The 21088-nt window shown below is 41.2% G+C and overlaps 1 protein-coding gene across 1 annotated transcript in view; it reads left to right on the top strand.

Annotated features, from left to right (window-relative positions):
• Positions 1-21088, top strand: part of VPS39 (VPS39 subunit of HOPS complex) — a 47629-nt gene that overhangs the window by 3136 nt on the left and 23405 nt on the right. The window contains exons 2-8 of the mRNA XM_079914309.1: positions 4518-4583; positions 12352-12416; positions 12725-12767; positions 14028-14122; positions 15051-15149; positions 15598-15690; positions 17857-18040. Of these exons, the coding sequence (XP_079770435.1) occupies positions 4518-4583; positions 12352-12416; positions 12725-12767; positions 14028-14122; positions 15051-15149; positions 15598-15690; positions 17857-18040 (645 nt within the window). The remainder of the gene's footprint in view (positions 1-4517; positions 4584-12351; positions 12417-12724; positions 12768-14027; positions 14123-15050; positions 15150-15597; positions 15691-17856; positions 18041-21088) is intronic.

Here is a 21088-nt window from a genome sequence, read left to right as displayed (position 1 = left end):
TCCATTACTGAGTACTAATCTGTATTAAGCATTTATGAAATAATAACAACTCCATTTTGCAGAAGAAGAACCTGAAAATTTAAGTAGTTTTTCCAAGGTCACATCCAGTAAATCATGTCTGATTCTAGAGCCTGTTTCTCAAACTTTGATGTATATTCAGAGCCTATAAAAAATGTAGGGTGTGTGTGTGTATCTGTGTGTGTGTATACCCAATCATTTTTATTTATATTTTCCAAAGAAACAATGGAAAAATAAATCAAGAATGATTAAAATGGTTACCCATAGGGCTTCCCTGATGGCGCAGTGGTTGAGAGTCCGCCTGCCGATGCAGGGGACACGGGTTCGTGCCCCGGTCCGGGAAGATCCCACATGCCGCGGAGCAGCTGGACCCATGAGCCATGGCAGCTGAGCCTGCGCGTCCGGAGCCGGTGCTCCGCAACAGAAGAGGCCACAACAGTGAGAGGCCCGCGTACTGCAAAAAAAAAAAAAAAAAAAAAAAGTTACCTATAGCAGAAGGAAGAAAACAGGGGGAAGTGGACAAGGAGGGACTTCTCATAGTTTTAGCTTTGGAACTAGGTAAATGTCTCATGTAATTAAAAAATGCAGATTTGGGGGCACCACCACAGAATCATTGCATCGGAATCTCTGGGAGCAGGGCTTAGGAATGTGCATTTTAGTAAGTCCAAGTGATTCTGATGCAGCTAAACAGGGGCTGATGCTTTGAGAAACACTGTTCTTTGCCGTATGACCCAAAGAAGAGAAGTGCCCACTACCCTGTTCGTCTGTGTACTCCCTGCTGTGTTCAGCAGTGGTTGTTTATCACGTGAGTTTGGACTGGGTTGCAACATTGGATGGAGCTTCACTAGGGTAATTGTGAGCTAGAGGGCTCTACCTTCCTTCCCAGGAGGAATCATGTCTAACCTGTGGCTCAGGATTAGGCCATCAGGAATTTTCTAGGGCTGACTCTTGTTTGTTTTTGCATGTGTTACCCGTTTGTGTAGTGTGTTCCACTTTCTGATGTGCAATGTTGAGTCTCAGAAGGGACTGTCTATCCCGTGCTCTGCCTGCTCTGCAGGCTTTTCATTTTCTGTGTCTTGTGTGCACGGCTGTGTTATATGATGACATAGAGTGTGCACAGGCCAGCCTGGATCAGATCCTCTGGCCGTCTGAGCCCCCACTGACGTCTGTAACCAAATCAAGCCTCTTCAGAGCTCTGTGCCATCATTACCTCTGGGTGATACACTGTTTTTCTTTTCTTTTTAATAAATTTAATTAACTTATTTATTTTTGGCTGCATTGGATCTTCATTGGTGCGTATGGGCTCTCTCTGGTTGCGGCGAGCGGGGGCTACTCTTCATTGCGGTGCGTGGGCTTCTCATTGCAGTGGAGCACGGGCTCTAGGTGTGTGGGCTTCAGTAGTTGTGGCGCACGGGCTTAGTTGCTCCGTGACATGTGAGATCTTCCTGGACCAGGGATCGAACCCGTGTCCCCTGCATTGGCAGGCGGATTCTTAATCACCACGCCACCAGGGAAGTCCCCACTGTTTTTCCTTATGAGTTTGAGGATTAGGAATGAGTATGTGTGTGGTGCTTTTACTAGTTAAAAGAAAGCTGTTAACAATACTTTGCATGTATGAGAAATGCATTTTCCTCAGCATCTCCAAAGGAATGCTTGAGAAAGGTCAAATAAAATTTCAATTTAATTTTTTTTTTAATTTCAGTGAATTTGTCTGATTCAGTTTCATGACCAATAGAGTAGACATTTGATAGAAACATCTATTGGTAAATGAACATTTCAATAAAAATGGAAAGCAGACTCTTAAAAGTCATACTTAGGAGTTTGGCTTCATATTTTGGTAGTACAGCTTCATGAGGATTTTGTTAAGCCCCAGTGTGACAGCATTGGAGCTATGCTGTAAGGTAACAGATAGCAAACACGGAAGTACACATAGAGTGAGACCAGCTGAGGGGTCCCTGGAGAGACTCTGTTGGGGAGGGCTGTTGCCGGGTACCTTGTAGAGGTAAAATTGATAGGCCTTGCAGACCAGGGTGGGAGATGAAGCTGTTTTGAAAGAGGTAAAGAAAAATAGGAACTGGCAGGGGCTTGGGGGTCACAGTGGAGAGGATGGGGAAGATGGTGAACATTATGGTGGCCTTTTTGCTATAGATTTTTCTATATGTTATAAGTGAATTAAAAAAGATTCTACTTCATTTTATTTGTATTTGAAACATTAGTGGGTGTCCTAAAAATCAACATTAATATTTTCAATTGCTCAATACAGTGATATCTATAAGTAAAGTTCTAAACATAATATCGTTTGCAAAGCAAGCATTGTGAACTGAATTCTTTTCTTTTTTTCACCATGTTCTGCTCCGACATAAATCACCAGTGTTCCAATGGAGCTAGTGTTATTTCTGATTTCCACTTATGTCATTGAGAGCACACTGTGTCTTAACTTTCTGTGCTCTGCCTTTACTTTAAAACCCAAAAGAGGACAGAGTCACTGTCTTTTTCTGGAAGGTTAAGGACATCAACCTGGAGAAATGTTCCTGATGTGGCTCCTGACCTGTTTTTATAAACATAACCATTGTCTTTCAGACAGCCTCTGGCTGACACCTATTCTTTTGAGATGGGATGCCTTAGTAAGTGCACTGTAGCATGGGGTTAAGGATCAGACAGACTGAAGTTGGAATCCTGCCACTGCTACACATATCTTACTACATGTGTGACTCTGGACAAGTTACCTAGGCCTCAACTTTCTCATCTATAAAATGGGGATTTAAGAAAAGGACATAAGTCAAAGGATAGTTGTTATAACCTATGATAAGTGTTTAGCATTTCGTGGAACACAATGCATGTTCTATAAAGTTTATCTATTTATGTCATTATCTAATATTTTATTTTGCAAAAGATCAAGAGTTTATGAAAGGAATAAGTGACTGTTACAACCTCAAAAACCTGAGGAAGTACATGCTTAACTTCCCTTAGTGATTTAATATAAATCTGTCAGAGTAATTATTTAAGTCCTTTCAGAACCTTTTGCCTTTTAGCCTAGACCGATGTCTCCCAAAATGCTGTCCCTGAACAAACAGCATCAGCATCACTTGGGGACTTGTTAGAAATGCAGATCCCCAGGCCCACTTCCAGACCTACTGAATCAGAAACTTGAGGGCAGGGCCTAGCAATCTGTTTTAATAAATCCCCAGATAATTCTGATACACACCAAAGTTTAAGAACCACTGGCCTAGACCATCATTTTTTAAATTTTAAATAATAGCTTTATTGAGATATAATCCATATACCATACAATTCACCCATTTAAAATGTACAATTCAGTGGTTTTTAGTACAGTCACAGAGTTGTGCAAGTATTGCCACAATTTTAGAACATTTTCATCACCCTAAAAAGAAACCCCGTTTCTTTTTCCCCAGTCCCACCAGCCCCATTTTCCTAAGCCTACGAGCCCCAGGCAACCACTGATCTTTCTGTCTCTAGATTTGCCTGTCCAGGACATTTCATGTAATAGAATCATGCAATATGTAGCCTTTTTTGTCTGGCTTCTTTTATTTAGCATAATATTGTCAGATCCATCCTATTGTAGCATATATCAGCACTTCATTCCTTTTAATGGCTAATAGTCCATTGTATGGATACGTCACATTTTGTTTATCCATTCATCAGTTGATGGATACTTGGGTTCTTTCCACCTTTTGGCTATTGTGAATAATACTCCTATGAACATTTATGTACAAGTTTTTGTGTGGACATATGTTTTCATTTCTGTTGTGTGTATGCCCATGGGTGGAATTTCTGGGTCATATGATAACTCTATGTTTAGTCTTTTATGGAACTATCAGACTGTTTTTCAAAGGGCTGCACCATTTTATTTTCCTGCCAACAATGCGTGAGGGTTCCAGTTTCTTCACGTCTTTGGCAACACTTATTATTATCTGTTAGACCATGTTTTGAGATGATGAATTCTGTAAGTTTAATATGCTATGGCACTTCTTATTTTTCCTAAAGTAAAATCATCAAACCTTCAAAGGATGCCTTTTAGCTGTTATTTCTGAGATCAGATACCTAGTTTTATATTTATACTACCCATTTTATGATTTTATAAACTTCCATCAAATTTTTGGTCAGTTTCATTTTGAAACAATGAAGCCAGGGACATTTTTCATTCTCTAATATGTCTCACCTAGTTCAATAAATATTTCTTCAATTAGTTGATTCTGAAACATTTCTTTCTCTTTTTTTTTTGGCTGCACGGCACGGCATGTGGGATCTCAGTTCCCCAACCAGGGATCGAACCTGTGCCCCCTGCAGTGGAAGTGCAGTCTTAACCACTGGACCGCCAGGGAAGTCCCTCAAACATTTCTTGAATATAAACATTCCTTAGTTTTGCAAAACACCTACTATCAAAAGCAACTCATTTTCTCAACCCTTTGATTTCTGATTATAAGCTCCAGCTAAAGAAATAGGGTCTTACTAAAGCTGATGGTCCTTTTCTTTTCCAGAGGAATGGCTGCTTGTTGGAACGAAACAGGGTCATCTTCTTCTCTATAGGATTCGGAAGGATGTTGGTAAGTGGCAGCTTTTCAGAACAAAGTACGAGGCGGCTTACTGCTCATGTAAAAAAAAAATATATATATATATATGTATACACTGTAAAATCAGTGATTCCTGGACCATTAAAAGAGTGCTTGCTTCAGCAGCACATATACTAAAACTGGACCGTTAAAAGAGTGACTGCGGGTTGGCAGTAGTGCAGTGGAAAAGTGGGGAGAAACTTGTGAGAATCTCCAGGGTTTTCTCTTTTTTTCAGACTGTATTTCCCTACCCCCATCTGGGAGGTGCGGCTAGATGTTTTTTCCCTTCTCACTTCTTGGAGACTCATACCAGAAATAAGAAATATTACAATGAGAGTAAAATTCTCATGAAAATGGTATGGTAGTAGGAAAAAAAAATTAAGAGCCACTGATGTTAAAGATCTTGTTAAACTTCTGCGGGGTGGACTAGGACAGAGGGGACCTGGGCTTGAGTCAGGTTTTACTTCTCCCCAGTCACGTGACTATGAGTAGGTCCTTTCCAATGTCAGTTTCCTCTTCCATAAAGCATCTCACAAAATTGCTGGGGTCAGATGCAAGGACTTTGAAAACTAAAACTTTAATCAAATATTTCTTTGTCAGTAAAAATGTAGAATAACTAAAAGTATTTGACGTTTATTCTGTTAGAGTGCCCTCTAATGGGGAAAAAAGTACCTTGCTCCCTTTTCCTAATTTTATTTGTGTTCTCTGTGGAAAATTGATGTGTTTGGATATTATACCCTGGAGCTACAGAGTATAGAAGTCAGCTATTAATGCCAGAGTAGGTTGAACCATATTAAATTGTCATTATTTGGCTATATTAGAAAAAACAAAATTTCATAGCTTTCAACCTAATATATAACTTATAGTGAATAGCTTAATGTAAGTGTGGAAATAGAGCCTTCTCTTTGGAACCTGTAGCAAGGGTAACATATTGGGAAAAAAAGAGTATCTTACTGGTGTAAAGGAGGAAAAAATTCTTTTTAACTCTACCCATCTTAGGTTGATTGTATGGGGACCTGTAAATCAGAGAAGCAACAAGACAAAGGAAAAGGACTTTGAGTTTCTACAGTGGCAAATTATGGGAAGGCAAATATATGGGGGAACTAATTAGAGATGTTTGTTATGTAGATTCCTCTGGTGCAGTCTGTGGGCTGATATGGGTCTCGAGTTTCTCTAAATTGATTAAATATTGTCCTTGATAGAGAGGAGATGGGAGGCACCTTTGTAAATTTGTGTCTGGCTCTTTGGCAGATGGTGGAGAGCAGAGAGCTTTTCTTGTATCTGCTTCTTCTCAGTTACCTTCAACTCAAAATAATCCTTGTGCCAGTGTAGCATATTTTGGGGTAGCATATTCTGCTACCCTTCACCGGTGCAATTGGGAGGGAGGAAGGTACCTGGTCAGGTTCTGTGGTGGGATAAGAAGAGAAACCAGAAGATCAAAACAGGGTTTACAGTAAGTCCCCTACATACGAACGAGTTCCATTCTGACAGCCCGTTCGTAAGTCCAGCAAAGTTAGCCTCGGTGTCCAACAAAGTTAGCCTAGGTAGCCAGCTAACACAATCAGAGGTCAAGCTGCAATTTCACTCACGCCTGATGTTGATGGAACACGCATTCGCATCTTCTAAAGTTCGCAACTTGGAAGGTTCGTACGTAGGGGACTTACTGTATTTCATTTCTAAGTTTTTCAACTTTCCTTTAAATCAGGAGTCAGCCAACTTGTTCCAAAAAAAGGACTAAATGTTACCTGAAAACTGGGTTTGCCTCTTAGTGGGTGTTGAGCCAAAAGACACAACCAAGGCAGAGAGTGGGAGCAGGAAGGATTTATTACTTGCAACAAGTAAGGAAAACACTAGGGATCTTTCCCAAAGCACTGTCTCCCCAAACAGCAAAGTTGGGGAAGTTTTTAAGCTAAGGGTCCATGCATATTCATGAAGGGCCTTGGATAGTTGAGAGTCCAAGCGTTAGCTGAGTGAAGCGACTGAGGGTCTGAAAAGGTCAACATCATCATCCCTTAGGTTCCAGTTGATCTGGTGGTTGAGCACCTTAGAGGGGGTTAAATTCTGCAAAATCTCAAGAAAGCGAGGCTAATCTTTACCACTGAAACAGAACTGGGAGTCTTTTCACCTGATTTTTTATCTTTGTTATTGTTACTTCTCTTGCCTGCTGAAGGTTTGTTCTTTTGTTCCCTTAAGATCGTTATTACTGAGATCTGTCCAAGGACAAGCGTTGTGGCCAGGCTTAGCTCACAAAATGGCTTAGGCCAAAAATGGCTTCTCTTATATCAAGAAAACCATGACTGGTTCTCTTTCTCCAGGTACCCTCTACCTTATTGACTTACACAAATAGTAAATGTTTTAGGCTTTGCAGGTCATAACATCTCTGTGGTGACTACTGTACTCTGCTACTGTAGCAAAAGAGCAGCTGTAGACAGCATGTAAATGAATGGGTGTGGCTGTGTACCAGTAAAGGGTAATTTACAAAAACAGGTGGAGGACTGGATTTGACCCCAGGCAGTACTTTGCTGGCCCTTGCTTTAAATTTTAGTTCTCAGAGCCAGAATATTTGTATTCTGTGACATTGACCCACTCTGTAATTTAAAAATTAAGCCTGCCTTTGGTTTTATTCGGCTTTCAACAACCGTGTTTTGACTGTCTACTGTGGGCTCAGATGACGTGCAAAGCAGGGAGATAAAGAGAGCCTAATAGGGCTTCCCTGGTGGCGCAGTGGTTGAGAGTCCGCCTGTGGATTCAGGGGACGCGGGTTCGTGCCCCGGTCCAGAGGGATCCCACATGCCGGCGGAGCGGCTGGGCCCGTGAGCCATGCCCGCTGGGCCTGCACGTCCGGAGCCTGTGCTCCGCGGCGGCGGGAGAGGCCACAGCAGTGAGAGGCCCGCGTACCGCAAAAAAAAAAAAAAAAAAAAAGACCCTAATATTCTTATCCCAAGACATAATCAGTTCTTTGTGCCATCAAATACTAAATACGCTGATAAAGTAACTTGTTTAATATATCATTTCTGTATTAAGGAATTGAAAACTAAACTATAAGAATAAACTTTTCAGCATACTATAGACTCAAACTGGTAATATTAATGTTGATGTGACTTGGAACCCTGGTGCCAACTGTTCCTTGCCCTGTGACCAATTCACCATGTAACCTTTGACAAGTTAGTTAATCTTACTCAGTTTCCCCACAGGTAACTTGAATAGCAATATTAGCCTACCTTAGATAATTAGGAAATCAAACTGATTAGAGACTTCACTTCTCCCTATACCCCTAGAGAACAGTTCAGTTCTGGACCAGCTCTAGTCTGTTTATGGGCCAGAAGTAGACCTGGGCCTCCATGAATCAGCCATAGAACTAACTGGGTTTCTAAATTTGAGATATTCTGAACTGAAACCACTAGATGGCATTTTGGGAGGCTCCGAGGAGCTCCAGTTCTTTAGGTCTCAGCGCAGAAAGAATTCATTGAGAGGCAAAGTGATAGATAAGAAGTGATTTATTAGAATAGGATACTTGTGAGGCTTATAAGCGGGTGGGCGAGAGCGTGCCATGCCCCGAGAACTTAGTGGGCTACAGTTTTATAATCAAAGGAAAAGTGGGGAGGGGGAAAAGACCACCTTCTTCCTCATTCTAGAGTGGGTGTCATGCTTCTGTCATCAGTTCCTCCTCCACGTCAGGCAAAGGAATTTTCTTATCCCTACATGGTCAAGCCAGGACTGTCATGGCTCAATGGAAATGAGCAAAAAGGTAGTAACATATGCTAAAAGTGGCACATCATCTCAGGTTTCAGTATAATGTCACCTTTTCCTTATATTTTTGTTTTTAGTGCGTGCAGAGGAGCATGTTCTAGGAATCAATAACTTACTGAGCTCACTGGGAAGGATGTGTTGTTTTATTGTTTTGGAGCATGTCTCATGCTTCTGTTGCATGGTTTTGTTGCTAAGCAAGCCTGCTTGGTTTTGTGGTTAAATAAACCAGCTTTCTTGAGTGGTCATTAACTTACAGGGGTCTCCCATACTTTTTTCTTTACTTACAGTCCCCTAGTGGGATTGACTATTTTTTTTTGGGGGGGGGGATTGACTATTTAATTTCCTACTTTGTCCCTTTACTCTGTCCCTATCAAAACCTCAGTAAGGCTACGACCAGACTAACTTTCTGAGGGAAGGGAGAGAGTGGGTAGTGAGATGTCATGGAAAGACTGGGGTTAAGGGGACCTTGACTCTGATCTGATCTGAGCCATCCCCTTCCTGTGAGTTCACAAACGTCTCTAGGCTTCAATCTACTCAGAGACTTCAGTCTACTCTTAAACAGAGGAGTTAAATTACTTCTTACTTCTTATCTAAGATCTTAACAACTTTGTGTTTACTTCAGTGATGCCTCACCCTAGAGCAGTGGTTCTCAAAGTTTGGTCTTGTGGAGGAAAAATGTCACCTGCCATGTCAGTAAACAAAGGATGTGGCCCTCAAGCCATCAGGCAGGCACTGCAGCCTCAGACTGTGCGCCCTGAGGGTATTCAGGAGGGAGAAAAACAGGATGCTGGCCCTAGATAGTTAAGGTGCATATCAAAGGAATGATTTCAATGAGCCCAAGACTCTTGCATCCTACCATACATAGAAACTTGAGAAGTCTGATTTTCTTACATAGCAGTAATCTTTTGATGTCTGACTACCTGTTTTTTTTTTTTGTCTGAACTCCTATATATCCTGGCTCCTCCCTGGCTTAAGTCCTTAGCAAGTCTTCAGAATAAAACAGAATTCTCAACTTTTAGGTTGTGCATTTTTTTCCAGTCGACAGTTTCTAGACCCCAGGAGGTTCCCCAAAATGCTTTCAGAGGAGCCACAGCGTCGAAACTTGAGTTCACAGTAACACTAAAACATGATTGTTTTTTCACTGACATTTGCACAGACGGTACACAAGTAAGGCAGCTAAAACTGCTGCCCCTCATAACAAGTTCAAGACAGTGGTCGGCAGCCTTGTTGGCACCACACTGTCCAAACAGTTGTATTTTTGCCCAGCATGTGCTCACAGTGCTTTTTTTTTTTTTTCTTTAAGCCAGTTTCACTTAAGAATGTTCTTTGTGGGACAGTAAAAAGTATTAATTTTATTCTATCTTGACCTTTGAGAACACCTCTTTTCAGTAATCTGTAATACAATGGGAAGTACACATGAAGCACTTCAGCTGTGTGCAAGGTACAAAGCCCAGTGGCTGTCTCAGGAGAAAAGTACTTACGTGATGGTTGGAGCAACGAGCTGAACTGACCACTTATTTCATGGAGCATCATTTTTGCTTGAGAGAATGGCTAACAGATAGACTGCGGTTTTTCAGACCATTTGGGTGTTTGGTAGATGTTTTCTCACAAAGGAACAAAGAGAGTCTGTCACTTCAAAGAAAACAACTGGCAGTGTTTGTTACTAATGATAAAGATAGAGCTTTCAAGAGAAAATTAGAATTGTGGAAAAATTGTATCCATCCCCATGAGCTTGACAGCTTCTCCATACTTATGATTTTCCTGATGAGATGAGGGGTGATAATGAGCATGATTGTTTTTCAGCCCTTATAACAAAATGTGTCAACATTTGGAAAATCTGCGTAACTATGTGAACCAGTATTTTCCAGTGCATGAAATTTCTAAACCAAGCACGAATCAAAGAGCCATTTGACGTGTAAGATAGACCAATGGACTTTTACAGAAAAGTTCATTAATAGGTTTCAGATTCCAGATTGCAAGAAACTCCATTTGTCAAATTTTTGTATAGCATCAAAGAAGATCTACAATTATCTGAAAAAGCTGTTAAAATATTCCTCTCTTTTCCAACTAAATGTCCACACGAGGACAGATGTTTGTCATATACCACAACCAAACAACGTATCAAAACAGATTAAATGCAGAAGCAGATGTGAGAGTCAGCTGTCTTCTATTAAGCCAGACATTAAAGAGATTTATAAAAGTGTAAAACAATGCTTTTCTTTTAAATTTGGAAAAATAGTTATTATTCATAAAAAATGTTATTTACACTGATATGTAATGAGCTTATTGCTGTTATGTTTAAGTCAGTTAATACATGTTTTGGAACTTCCCTGGTGGTGCAGTGGTTAAGAATCCGCCTGCCAATGCAGGAGACACGGGTTCGAGCCCTAGTCTGGGAAGATCCCACATGCCGCGGAGCAACTAAGCCCGTGCGCCACAACTACTGAGCCTGTGCTCTAGAGCCCACGAGCCACAACTACTTAGCCCATGTGCCACAACTACTGAAGCCTGAGAGCCTAGAGCCCGTGCTCCACAACAAGAGAAGTCACCGCAGTGAGAAGCCTGCTCACCTCAACGAAGAGTATCCCCTGCCCGCCCGCCACAACTAGAGAAAAGCCCTCAAGCAGCAAAGAAGACCCATAGCAGCCAAAAATAAATAAATTTATTTAAAAAAAAATTTTTTTAAATACACATTTTTTAAATTCCTCAGTTTTAATTTGTAATGGTAAGCATTGACAGCTATAATCTATGTAAAAGTTCTGGTCCTCAGTAAGTTTTAAGATGAAGGGGTCCTGAGGCCAAAAAGTGTGAGAATCTCTGCCCTAGATAATTCTGCTCATAAAGAGAATTGTTAGAGGTAATAAAGTCCTCTTCAAATACAGAACTCTTTATCAAGCAGTAACGGCTGATTTTTTTTTTTTTTCTTGTGCAATGTAATGGCATAATACAGGGCAGGTTTCTGAATCTCCCGGAACTTCAGGGCCCTGTCTTCATCTCCTCTTCTGTGGGACATGTGGAGGAAGTAAGACCAGCTTTGGTGGTGTGGGCCCTGGTGGCTGCCTCAAAGAATCTCCATCGATTTGAGCGGTTGGCCGTGTACATAGTCTCCCCAAGCTGGGAGGCAGGTGGCAGGGTGCGGGCTCAGCACACAGGCTTTACGTAAAGTCAGCCCTGAGTTTGCCTCTGGGCTTTCTCTCACTGGCTGCTACCTAACTGCTTGACCTGTCAGGTTCCTCAGATATGAAATTGGAATAATAATACCTACTTCTGGAGGTGGTTGTGAAGTTACAGAGAATACATAGAAATTTTAAAATCCAGAGCCTGGCACTTAGCTATTGCTTAGTTAATGATAGCGGCTGTTATTATTGTGATAATTATTCTCTTTTTGACTCTGGGGACTTTTGACCCTAAATGTTTTGGTCATCCCAGCAAGGCTGGCTTCATGTGTTTTTTATGGTCTATAACTTTCTTCCCCTTTTTAGCAAGTGTCAGCAGAGGTAGCATCACCTGAGAGTGGCAGTAAGTGTAGATGCATTAAATTGCTTTAGCTCTGGGGATGGTATTGTTCGCTCTGTCCTGTCATATGGGACACAGGGTAACCGCTAGGATTTAGTCTGTCTTAGTCTAAGGATGCTTTGGGCTGGGATTCATTGCTGGGGCTCCTATATTTGACTGTTACTTTTTACACTCTTTTGGTGACATACTTTACCAAGGTACTATTATGCAGGATAAAATCCTCATAAGTACCTTGCAGCTTCAGTAAAATGTGGTGTGGTCCTTTCTGCTAATGGCAAGTGAAGGTGCATGAAACCCTCTGTTCTAAAATTGGAGTTGAAAGCAACTTACTGTACTCAATAAAGACAACTGGCTATTTTAGATCTCCAACTTCTAGTCTTTAAGGAATTTTTTATAATTCATGTAGGAGAGCAGTATGGAGCAGCATTTTTTGTCATAGTTATTTTTATATGTATCCCTGTGTTTGGAAACGTGAATGTTTGTTTCTTTCCCATAGGTTGCAACAGGTTTGAAGTGACATTAGAGAAATCCAATAAGAACTTCTCCAAAAAGATTCAGCAGGTAGGCCGTGATGGTGGTCGCTACAAGAATATTTGACTTCTATGATACCCTGTCAAAGCTAGGACTTTGGTAAAATTATTTATTCATCTTTGAATCCTCTGCTCTTTGTCCTCCCATTTATGCCGGGATCTCTGTCCATCCATCAAATACTTGAGATCCTCTTTCACAAGCAGAAATTGTGTTTGCACATAAGTCAGATCCTTGTCATTGATATGGGCTTTTTAGTCCCTTTTTAGTATTGCAGTTAAAATGAACATTTGTTAAACCTTGTCAGAAGTGTTTGAGTCTAATGATTTACTATTTTCCAGATCCATGTGGTTTCCCAGTTTAAGATTCTGGTCAGCTTGTTAGGTAAGAAAAGGGGTTGCATTTGTATTTCATGTGTCAAGAAACAAAAGCTATGACCTGATTAACCCTTTCATGGTTAATTTGATAGTTATTACTTAACAATGAAACGGACACATTCCTAACCAGATGCAGCAGGGTACACAGGTAATAAAGGCACCAGCATCCCCCATATCTTGAGCTCTGTTCTTCAAGAAGTATCACTTCATTCATTCATTCAGTCAGTATTTATTGAGTCCTACTCTAGGCATTGGGGATACCAAGTTGAATGAGACATGGTTTCTATCTTTGAAACTTAGGTTCTGGTTTTGAAGACCAAAATGACAGAAAGTACTCATGTTACAGTGTGATAAGTTACAATGAAAATTTATAAAAAGTGTCGTGGGATCTTAGTGATGGGAGAGACAGCATTGTCTAGTGGATGACTAGGGTTTCAACAGGAAGAGAGGGGTAGGCAGAGTGTTATAGGCAGAGGGAACAGCTTAAGCAAAGGCCCTGAAATCTGGCCAGACTTAGGGTATATGGTGGAGACTGGTAAGAGACAGGTGAGAGATCAGGGCCAGACTATTCCAGGCCTTGTTTGAAAAGCCATAGTTTCATGGAAGGTGGCCAGTGAGGCCTTTTCATGACAAGCAGAAGAACTAGAAACTTGCCTCATGCTCTGTACTGTTCAGCCCAGGGCCCAAATGGTAGAATCATTTTAAACTTAGTTTCTAGTCAAGAGAGAAACATTTAAATTAACTAAAACTAGCTAAGAGGCCCAAGTGAAATTATTGCGCTGGCTTTGCTAGAAAAGAAATCCTTACCATAGGTTTGTACAAAATCCACAGGGGGTTTCCTTTCTCTTACTGGAGCCTCCTAATGTGAGTAGCTTTGAAAGGAATTTCTTGTACAAATATTGCATCACAAGTTTCCAGACTTGAGAAAGACAGAGTGTAAGAGTGTTCTTTGGAAGTGAAAGAGCTCTTTAATTCAAGCCAGCCCAAATTTAAAGGAACAAAATATACAAGTTTAGAAGACTAAGTGACTTCCTAAATGTTTCCGTACTGGTCATGGACCAGAATAAGTCGTTGTTAGTGAAGCTGAAGGTACATCTTCGACCAGTATTTGCCATTTGGTTCTTCTGGTTGTTACACAGTTATTTTGTGTGTGTGTGTGTGTGTGTGTGTGTGTGTGTGTGTGTGTCTGTCTGTCTGTCTGTCTTGAAGGTGGCTATACTAGAGAATTGTGAGAATTTATACGGGTGTTTTACCTCCTTCCAAACAGAAAATAATATTTATGTCCATGACCTATTGACATTTCAACAAATCACTACAGTTTCCAAGGCAAAGGGAGCATCACTGTTCACATGTGACCTCCAGGTAAGTGTGGGCGAGATGAAATTTGGCTTTGTGCTTTAATAAATGCAGCCTTTCCTACATCATTCCTACCATTAGATGGGAAGAATAACGTTGATATCCAAATTCAGCAGAGACTCCAAAGAGAATATTTGATTTTGGATTGTATTAGAGAAATTTCCCCCTTAAAATGTTGAAACATTTGCATTCCCTGTGTGCGCGCTACCGGACAGCTGTATTTCAGGAGGCAGCTAACCGAGGACGAAAATGCTTGCCATGGACAAACCATTAGTGGGAAATCAAGACTGTAACAGTACATGAACATAGCTCTAGGGCATTAAAGTGACTCTCGTTCTGAACGTATCATTGTGGTCTTTGTCCTTAGGGAGTTTTCGTTATTCGGAAAAGACGTTTCTCCTGATTTTTGCCAATTCATCATCCTTACCTTCTTCAAAATCTGCGTCACCCCTCTACTCAGCTTTGATCACTTTTTAGCACTTATGGTCTATATTGATGCTGCATCGTTTGTTGTATGCTTAGGCATTTCCGTCCTCCACTTCTTTAAAGGATTGAAAGTGGGCCTGCTGTCACTGACACAGGCTGATCCCTGCCCCTGCAGGTATTGACAGCAATGAGCAAGAAGCATTTAAGAAAAAAAGGAGGAAGCAGTTATATAGGTTTTCCTCTCTAAATATAAAGGCCCATGACATTTGCTGGGACCGGGGCCTCTGACTGGCAGCCCTTGGGGAGGAAGCGCTTCTCAGCCTGTTGTTTTTGAGCGCATCTTAGAGAGAATGGTGTGCTTTGGTTCAGCTTATCTGGCAGCATGACTTTGTATGACAAGGGATGTTCAGATTAGTAGCCTTTTCAAGGTAGAAAAGTCTCTAATATAGTTGTCAGTTCTGGAGTCATCGTGTGCACATCCTCATTCGCTCTGGGTGTCTCTTCCCAGCACACAGAGACTGGGGAGGAGGTGTTGCGGATGTGTGTGGCTGTGAAAAAGAAGCTGCAGCTCTATTTCTGGAAAGACAGGGAATTTCATGAATTGCAGGTACAGTCCACTGTTTCCTGGCCCATGGGTTGGGTGAGAGCTGCTGCTAAGTTGACCCACAGCTTGAAAGACTTGCTTTTCAGTTCCTGTGAAGCTCAGGAGCCCAGTCTTGATGTTCTCCCCAGATGAATGCTCTGCTAGGAGTACCTATGAGTTACTTGTGCCCACTTGTCAAAGTCTCCTGGCCTTCAGAGGCAGGAGTAGGACAATTCTACATCTCTACAGATTCATTTATATCAAAGGGGGTTTTCACCTTTTCCGAATGCACCTTGTCCAGTTCATGGGTGACTTGTATTTTTACTATGGGTGGCTTCCTGGCCTTGTGCTAAGAGAATTGTATTCAGATGAGGGTGAGAGTAATTTTGCAGAATGGGGGTGGAATCACAGGAAGGTCATGGTTTTTTTCCTTTGACATCTTTCCAAGTGAACTCTTGCTGTCTTTCTCCAGGGAGACTTTAGTGTACCAGATGTGCCCAAGTCCATGGCATGGTGTGAAAATGCTATCTGTGTGGGTTTCAAGAGAGACTACTACCTAATAAGGGTAAGATTTACTATTTTGCAAGTATCATCAGTTTACCTTGGGGAAGGTGATTATGAGTCTACCTGGGAGAGATGATTATGTGCTTCTGAACTGTAGGTCAAGAGACTGCCTTAAGTAGAGTTTTTGGCATAACAGGGTTTGTGTTTGTATGTTTGGTTATCTTTCATGCACTAAACATCTTTCACAAATAAGATGTCTGTGTATCTTAAGCCAGGCAGAGTCAACTCTCAGTTCTCTACATAATGAATTATCCATATCCTGTATCTAGTTATTGGGCTAGATAATTAGGGCTGCATGCCTCTGTCCAGTAGCATTATCATGGACTGCTATCTTGAGGCTTCAGTGCTGAGGAATTATATACTAATTTTAGTATTAACTTAAGTATTTTTAAGACTTTGAGTTTCCTGCCCCCCAAAATCTTTTAGTATATTTGTTGTAAAAATTATTTTCACTGTTTTTTTCTAAATTTCAAAAGCCGTATGTGTTTATTATAGAAAATAAGAAAATATAGATAAGGAAAAGAAAAGAAGTGCAAGTCATCCGTAATTCTCCCACTCAGAAATAATCTGGTCCACTGTTAACATTTTGGTAATGGGCATCTGCCCTGTTTACAAAAATCTCATGTTATACACATTGTTTTATACCCTGCTTTTTCTCTTAAGTGGTAAATATCCACGACACATTGGTTTTTTTCCCCTCCAGCATGCAGGCTGTATGTAAAAAAGGTTGGTTTACCATTCATTTTATAGAATAACAGAAATTCCTTAGCTTCATACCCCTCTCATAATCCAGACTTGACAATCCTGGAGGTCTTTCTCCCCACCTCCCACTTCCCTATTCCCTGCTGTGTTAGCTCTTCATTGTTTATCTAGTTAATATATATGTTCCCTGTTTATATTCTTGGACTAGCCTAATTTCATCAGGATCCGAATTGCAAGCTCCTAGGCGAGTTACTGCTGTGTAACTGACTGCATAGCCACTAGGCAGACAGGTGCCTGAGAGGAGTCTGTGAGGGGCGGGGGACAGAGCCAAAAGTTGGAAGAGGGCTCTCATTCCTCTGACTACCTTAGGTGTTGCCATCAGCTTCTTGAGGGTGGAGTGTTTTGAGGGTGAGGAATCTTGCTTTAGGACCAGGTTATTCAAAACGTATTCATTTATTTGCAGACAGTAAAATTTGTTCTTTTGGATGTGCAGTTCTGAGTTTTGACAGATGCCTAGAGTTGTATAACCACCACCACAATCAAGAGTCAGAACAGGGGACTTCCCTGGTGGTCCAGTGGTTAGGATTCTGTGCCTCCACTGCAGCGGGCACAGGTTCGATCCCTGGTCAGGGAACTAAGATGCTGCATGCCGTGTGGCCAAAAAAAAGAAAAGAAAAAGATTCAGAACAGTTCCATCATCCCAAGAAATTCCCTCATGCTGCCCTTTGAAGTCAGCCCTCCTTCCACACCCCAACCTCTAGTAACCACTGATCTGTTCTTCATCTCTTATAGTTTCGCCTTTTCCAGAATGTCATATAAATGGGATCATACAGTATGTAGCCTTTTGAGCCTGGCTTCTTTCACTTAGCGTAAATGCATTTGACATCCAACTGTGTTGTGTGTGTGTCAATATATTCTTTTTTATGACTGAATAGTATTCCATTATATGGATGTACTACAGTTTGGTTATCCATTCGTCAGTTGAAGGACAAAGTTGTTTACAATTTTTATGCATTATAAACAAAGCTGCTATAAACTTTTGCACACAGATTTTTGTGTAAACACAGGTTTTCATTTCTCCTGAGGAAATGCCTAGGAATGGGATTGTTAGGTCCCATGGTAAGTGTATATTTAACTTTATAAAAAGCCAACAAACAAAATGGCTGTACCATTTTGTGTTCTCACCAGCATCATATGAGAGTTCCAATTGCTTTGCATCCTCGCCAGCAATTGACATTGTTAGTTGCCAGGCTAGATGCTTGTCTCCATGTTAGAGAAAAAGAGAACTGGTTCAACGTGTGATGACAAAATTTGTCATAACAGACTCTATAATATTTCTTCATGCCAAATAAGGAATATTATTGGCTTCTGTAGGTTTGGGGTTTTAACTTGATTTTTCCGGGCCATGTGTGTTCATGCCTCTGGCTGGAGAATGATGGGTGACTCACTTTGTGTCTTCCTATAGGTAGATGGAAAGGGGTCCAACAAAGAGCTATTTCCAACAGGAAAACAGCTGGAGCCCTTAGTTGCACCTCTGGCAGATGGAAAGGTGGCTGTGGGTCAGGATGATCTCACCGTGGTGCTCAATGAGGATGGGATCTGCACACAGAAGTGTGCCCTGAACTGGACAGACATCCCTGTGGCCATGGGTGAGACCACCATAGCTTCTCTTTCCCACGTTGGGCCACCCTCGAAGGATGGAGCCCCATTCATAGCTTTAGCAGACAGTGGTTTCCAGTGTCATTCACTCTCAGTTCCCCTTCTTGTAAGTAGAATAGTGTTTTAGGGTTATTAAAAATGGGATATTCTGGGGACTTCCCTGGCAGTCCAGTGGTTAAGACTCTGCACTTCCACTGCAGGGGGCACAGGTTTGATCCCTGGTCAGGGAACTAAAATCCCGCATGCTGCGTGGTGTGGCCCCCGCCAAAAAAAAAAAAACCAAAAGGGATATTCTGGCTTTTGTAGGAAGTTGGGTTTTGCCCCAGAGGGGGAAGAATGTAAACAGAATTGTACATTTTAGGAAGTGATTATCTACTACTACTATTTTTACCTCTTAGTTCCTTTTCTTTTACCTTCTTTTTAATGGTTTGTGTCTCTGCCAAAAAGACTACATTTGGAAATTAGTGGAAATTTTTTACTTCGTCCTATAATCCGTATAACTCAGCATCAAAAGGTTTTTGATGTGGTGGTTATTGCTGCTCTTGTTTTTGTAGCTTCGAGGCACAGAGTGTGTTCAGGTGTGTCTGTCCTACACATCAGGTGTTTCTGCACCTACACCTGCCTCAGGCTTCCAGCTCTCTGCGATGGTATTGCCTGGAAGCATATCACCATGCTGGCAGCAATCATTTTTAGTCTGAAGAGTAAGCATTTTAGTTACTGCTCTGGAGAGGCATACAGACATGCTGTCTTTAAGGGCTCTAGCTCGGGAAACAAGGATTACATCTTGCATAAAGAGATGAAACAAGACCCTGCTTAAGGCATTAAATTGGATGAGTTGAGATTTGCTAGTTGAGAAAGGGGAAGTTCATTGTTCAATTAATCAGTAAGAAGTTCCATTAAGATTGCACTAGACCAGGCAAGGAGTTCAGGATCTAGCTTAAAGAAAAATTTCTTTCATTTTAGGCAGAAAGAATAGTTTGAAAAATGAGCAGAAATGCAGAAGACATGCTGATTTGTGAGAGGGCATTCCAGAGACTGACCTGACTGAAACAGGTGGTGTGGATTATGGAGGAATGAGGATGGGGCCAGTTGTTAGAGGCCCACTCGAAGGTCTGAGAGGCCATTAGATTCCTAAATGGTAGAATTGATAAAAGCATCATGTTCTCGGGTGGTTATTCAGGTGGTGATTAGAGATGAATAGACCAGAAGGAAGATAAATCAAAAGGACAGTATTTTATAGGGCTCAAGATTATGTATATTCACAAGTTTGCCATGGGTGGGGGTGGTTAAGAGCTTCACAAGAAGCTTCGTGATGTTCTAGGGGCCCTTGTTTTCCTTTCGAAGAAGAGGCTTGGTAGACTAGGTGAAGCTGTGTGTAATATGCTGGAAGTAGGTTTCTGGTTCCCCAGCGTGGAGACCCTGTTTTAAGACCTTTGTTAGTTCCCAGCCCCTTTGGCAGTGTTTCACAAAAACATTTTTGTGCCTTAACACATGGAGGGAGGGGACATTCTTCCTGGGTAGGGTGGAAGAACACCATCTGACAGGAAGAAGACTAAACTTCTTATAGACTTCGATTATATTTCTGCTCTCCTCTTCACTACTGCACCCAGGCTCCAGTCATTCTGAAAGGACTCCCCATCCCTGTGCCTTCATCTGTGCTGTTGCCTCTTCCTTTCTTGTCTGCCCAGCAGTGTGCTGCTCATATGACAAGGCCCCCGTTCAGTGGCTCTTCCTCTCAGAAGTCTGCTCTGACCCACAGGCAGAATTAGTCACTTCCCCCTTGGTGCTTCCACTGCCCTTTCAGGTTTCTCCGTCACGCTAGCTGCACTGTCCCACTGGATGCAGTGAGTTGTCTGTCTCCTCTGCTTGTGCAGGAGCTCTGTGGGCTCTGGGCTTATGTCTTGGTCCACTTTGAGAGTGCCTGAAACATCATAGCCTCTTACTAAATGCTTGCTGATTGATGAATTACTGTCATTGTCCGCCATTCATTACATGCTTGCTGGACACCAGCCAGTCTGCCAAGTTTGAAGACATAGAGAGATCCAGACCATCTCTGTTGTCAAAGACTTGGGGAGAGTGAACAAATGATAAGACATGACAACCAAAAGGGTTTCTAGTATAGATTACTTCTTTTATTGAATTAGGCCTTATTAAAGTGGACCAGATTTTAAAACGACAGAGAAACTTTACATAGTTAATCTTTCTTAAAATGAGGTCAGCATAAAAAAAGAATCCAATACAAAAAAACATGCTATTAAATTTTATTTTTTGGTAAGATGAAAAATATCAACATAATAACAACAATAGCATTCAAACTGATGAAGGTATTACTAAGGCCTTAGTTTTTCCTCATTTCTGAGTTCCCTTCTAGCTTTGAAATTTTATTGTACTATTCATTTAGAGTATAAATTGTGAATATAATATGAAAAACTTTTTATCTGAAAATAAATAATGAGGAAAATAAATTTATAGCAAGTTAGTCACACTAAGAAACTATTCTTATAAATATATTCTTTGAGGTTACATTTTTATATGATAAATATGCCATCTAGTGGTTCATTTTTTACTAATTAAAAAAATTCTATTTTTAATTGTAGTTAAAAAAACACATAGCATAAAATCTATCACCTTAACCATTTTTTGTTTTTCTTTTACATCTTTATTGGAGTATAATTGCTTTACAATGTTGTGTTAGTTTCTGCTGTATAACAAAGTGAATCAGCTATATGTATACATATATACCCATATCCCCTTCCTCTTGCATCTCCCTCCCACCCTCCCTATCCCACACCTCTAGGTGGTCACAAAGCACAGAGCTGATCTCCCTGTGCTATGCAGCTGCTTCCCACTAGCTATCTGTTTTACATTTGGTAGTGTATATATGTCAGTGCAACTCTCTCACTTTGTCCCAGCTTACCCTTCCCCCTCCCCGTGTCCTCAAGTCCATTCTCTATGTCTGCATCTTTATTCCTGTCCTTCCCCTAGGTTCATCAGAGCCATTTTTTTTTAAGATCCCGTATATATGTGTTAGCATACGG

The sequence above is a fragment of the Stenella coeruleoalba genome (genome assembly GCF_951394435.1).
Source record: "Stenella coeruleoalba genome assembly, chromosome: 2".
NCBI lineage: Eukaryota > Metazoa > Chordata > Mammalia > Artiodactyla > Delphinidae > Stenella > Stenella coeruleoalba.
Note: the sequence above shows the minus strand (reverse complement) of the source record. Positions and strands in the feature narration are given on the sequence as shown.